Source organism: Octopus bimaculoides, chromosome 18 (assembly GCF_001194135.2).
Source record: "Octopus bimaculoides isolate UCB-OBI-ISO-001 chromosome 18, ASM119413v2, whole genome shotgun sequence".
Lineage (NCBI taxonomy): Eukaryota > Metazoa > Mollusca > Cephalopoda > Octopoda > Octopodidae > Octopus > Octopus bimaculoides.
In genome coordinates this window covers 18,576,911-18,581,212 of record NC_068998.1, presented here as the reverse complement: position 1 = coordinate 18,581,212, position 4,302 = coordinate 18,576,911, and the positions used below count along the sequence as shown (strand labels likewise).

Sequence of the window (4,302 nt, the reverse complement as noted above, 5' to 3'; positions counted from 1 at the left end):
AGTCATCGCCTCGGTGAGGCCCAATGTACGAAGGTCTTGCCTCACCACCTCAGCCCAGGTCTTCCTGGGCCTACCTCTTCCACGGGTTCCCTCAACTGTTAGGGTGTGGCACTTTTTCACGCAGCTATCCTCCTCCATTCTCACCACATGTCCATACCAGCGCAATCGTCTCTCTTGCACGCCACAACTGATGCTTCTAATGTTCAGCTTTTCTCTCAAGATACTTACACTCTGACGGGTATTCACATTGACATTACACATCCAACGGAGCATACTGGCTTCATTCCTTGCGAGCTTACGTATGTCCTCAGCAGTTACAGCCCATGTTTCACTGCCATGTAGCATGGTTGTTCGTACGCATATTTCTAGAATAATACTGTAAGGTAAATATAATAGGCCAGATCTGATTAGTTTGAACATAAAACTGATAAAATATTTTGGCCGGATATAGCTGGTTTAAATACTGAAGGGTTAAAAGGATTTAATAAAGGTTTCATCTATTCCCTTGAACCCATTCAACAGTTTGTGTAAGTCTGTTTACAGAATTGTTTGTGCAAATTAAATTATATTTCTACACAACAATACAACTGCTTGAACACAACTCATTCCTAACATTTCCTAAAGAGTTAATTTTTGCACAAAATGATAAGTATTTTAGGGGTTGGACTTGGCACGTGACATCCCACATCTGCATAGGCTAGTTTCTGGTTATCATACTCTGACCTTCATCTAGTGTAGTGATTCTCAACCATTTTGTACCTATTGACCCCAATGATTCCCATTTTGTTCGGTTGTACACTCATAACCATTTGATCATCATCAATCACCGTCATCAACATTTTAACATCGGTTTTCCAATGCTAGCATGTGCTGGACAGCTTGACAGGAACTGGCAAGGCCAAGGCCTGCAACCAGGTCCCATTGACTGTTTTGGCTTGGTTTCTATGGCAGGATGCTTTTCCTGGTGCCAACCACTTTACACAAATCCTATTATATTTTTTGGATTAAATATTATTAGAAATTGTATTAAAAAATTGTTAAAATATTTTGTGTATTGTAGAAGTATAACCAATTTATTGCACATAGATTTTAGCATCAAAATCTTACATGGATCCCCCAAGGGTCACATGGATCCTGGTTGGAAACCACTGATCAAGAGACTACCTTTTGAATGTCTCTTGAATTCTTTTGGCCTATTTTCGCCTCTCCATGAAACCTTTTGTTACCATATTTCTGTTGAGATGCTCTGTGTTTCTTTCAATTAATTTTAAATATAACAAAGAATTGAATCAAATAACTTAGCTATCATTAAGTTAGTATTAGGAACATAAATTGTGACTAAGGTTTGGTGGAAGATTTTAATTCAGAATTTTTAAAAACAAGACATTTGTACTACAGAGCCAGAAGTAGTTTCAGCCGGGTTGGTATCAAAAGGGTTAAGCAGCTTTTCCTTGTTTTGCATGAGGTCTTCTATCAGTTCCACAAGGAAAACCTAAGTGCTTTGTACAACCTTGAAAACAATAATCTGAGTAAATAATAACCATTACCATCACCCTGGCACCCACTGATGCAAACAGTAGAGTGATTATTGTCTTTGATAAAACCATCCTTCTGCTTGGTTTATTAACTTTACTAGCAAAAATAAAACCGAGCTCTTCCTCATAGGATTTATATAACCCTAATTTGTCTGTGAAAAGTAATACTTATTTATTCACATTGTTTATTCTTAGAAAGACATCATAGGATAGGTGTGAGAGGCTAGATCTGGTTGGTTTAAATGCTAAAGCGTTAAACCTTGAACTCCTACAGATTTCAGCTCAAACAACTGTTATATACGTTTATAACTAATATTACAATACATATTTCTAGCTACAAAGAAATATTGGTTTCAAGTTTTGGCACAAGGCCAACAATTTTACAGGGGGTGGGGAGCTAGTCAGTTACATCAATCCTGGTGCCCAACTGGTACTTATTTTATCAACCTCAGTGGAATTTAAACCCAGAGTATAAAGACAAATGAAAAGCATTTTGCCCAACTACAAAGCAAATATAATTGACCCACCATGGTAGCTCATCCAGAAGGAAATAACAACCAAATTTCTTGCCAAGACATACCCCTAAATAAAGATTGTGTGGTCATGGCTGGAAAATCTCTGATAATAATATCTGCTTGATCGGAGTTTGTCTGGGGTGGTTGAACAACACACCACCACCAACAAACAAAATGGAATGTAATTACTGGATGTATTTTAGAAAGGTGCATGTCGAAATTAGATTTACCTGGAATCAATTTAATTGCAGTATTCACCTCTACCCAGTCAGCGTGTTCTTCAAATAGCCAATCAAGGACAAAATTACCATTATCAGTAACAATTGGGCCCTGCAATAGAAAAATATAAATACATAAATGTTTTACCCTTTCCGTGGCTATATTTCTTACAAAATACCATGCTTAGGAGGACCTTCAATTATCATCATCATCGTCATTTAGCATTCATTTTCCATGCTGGCATGGGTTAAATGGTTTGACTGGAACTGGTAAGCCGGAGAGCTGCACCAGGCTCCAGTCGGTTTTGGCTTGGTTTCTATGGCTGGATGCCCTTCCTAATGCCAACCACCCATAGAGTGTACCAGGTGTCTTTTACGTGTCACCAGCACTGGTTACAACTATGATTTCACTTAGCTTCATGTATCTTCTCAAGCAAGGAAAATTGCCAAAAGGTCTTGGTGACTTGTCATCACCTCCATGAGACTCAACATCCAGAACCTGTAGAAGAAGTAGACCCAGGAAGACCTGGGATGAGGTGGTGAAGCATGACCTTCGAACTTTAGGCCTCACCGAGGCAATGACTAGTGACCGGGACCTTTGGAAATATGCAGTACGTGAGAAGACCCGGCAAGCCAAGTGAGAGTATAATCTGTGGCCTCTGACAGAAGTGTAGCCAGCTCACTTACTCACATCTTTACTTCATTGGACACTAAACTCTGCTTGCGAAGACCTGTTGAGGCAAGTAAAAACGAAATCGAACCAAATTTGACGACTGGCACCCATGCCAACCTCTCCTTCATTGGACACTAAACTCTGCGAAGACCTGTTGGGGCAAGTGAAATCGAAATCGTAATTGAACCATATTCGATGACTGGCACCTGTGCCAGTGGAGCACTAACAGCAGCTGTCAGGCTTCTGTGCTAGTGGTACGTAAATAGCACCATTTGAGCATGCTCGTTACCAGTGTCGCCTTACTAGCACTTGTGCTGGTGGCACATAAAACCACCCACTACACTCTCCGAGTGGTTGGCGTTAGGAAGGGCATCCAGCTGTAGAAACTCTGCCAGATCAGATTGGAGACTGGTGCAGCCATCCGGTTCACCAGTCCTTAGTCAAATAGTCCAACCCATGCTAGCATGGAAAGCAGACGTTAAACGATGATGATGATGATGATATCCACATACACAATGGGCTTGTTTGAATTTTCATCTACCAAATCTACTCACAAGGCGTTGGTCAGCCTAAGGCCATAGTAGAAGACACTTGCCCAAGGTGCCACACAGTGGAACTGAATCTGGAACCATGTGATTAGGAAGCAAGCTTCTTACCACACAACCATAGTAAACTATTTACACATTTTACATACACAAATCATAAATACTTACAGCTTTGTGCTCAGCCATTCGTAGTTTAGCCACTCCACCTAGCATAGCTTCAATTTTTAGTTTTACTGGTCGATAAGCAACTGGCAAGACTTCAATAGGGACTCCACGCTTCCACTTTTGACCAAGGTTTTCAGAATCTTTTCTAAAATAGGCATAAAAGAAAAAAAATTTTTTCACTAAAACTGGAGCATGACCCTTTGTAATCCAGATAAATAATCTCATCAAAATATATATATAAATTAAAAAAAAAAAAGAAAAATTACATACATTGAATTGAAAATATAAATGCATAATCTATATATATAAAAATGAGAACGTGTCTGTCTGTCTGTGTGAATCCCTAAAACTCGAGAACTACGCAACCAATTTCATTCAAATTTTACACATGCCTTACTTAGGGTTCCAGTTGTGTTTTAGTAAAAAAAAAATTATTAACTTCTTGCAGAGTTCGAGCACACGGCAACATAATATCTCCTCCACTATTTAAGTATTACGTGTCAAAAGTGAAACAAAAACACTCATGTCAAATACTTTCACTTTAAAAATGAAACTATTCCACTAACTGAAACAATCACATTTCGATACTGTAGTGACAGATACTTTCACAGAGAGAGAAAGAGAGAAAGAGAGAGAGAGATGTATATGTAC

General features: G+C 39.1%; 1 protein-coding gene across 1 annotated transcript in view; it reads right to left on the bottom strand.

The window, feature by feature from the left end:
• Positions 1-4,302, bottom strand: part of LOC106878906 (ribose-5-phosphate isomerase) — a 66,065-nt gene that overhangs the window by 5,013 nt on the left and 56,750 nt on the right. The window contains exons 6-7 of the mRNA XM_014928254.2: positions 3,655-3,796; positions 2,281-2,380 (exon numbers count right to left, since the gene is read on the bottom strand). Of these exons, the coding sequence (XP_014783740.1) occupies positions 2,281-2,380; positions 3,655-3,796 (242 nt within the window). The remainder of the gene's footprint in view (positions 1-2,280; positions 2,381-3,654; positions 3,797-4,302) is intronic.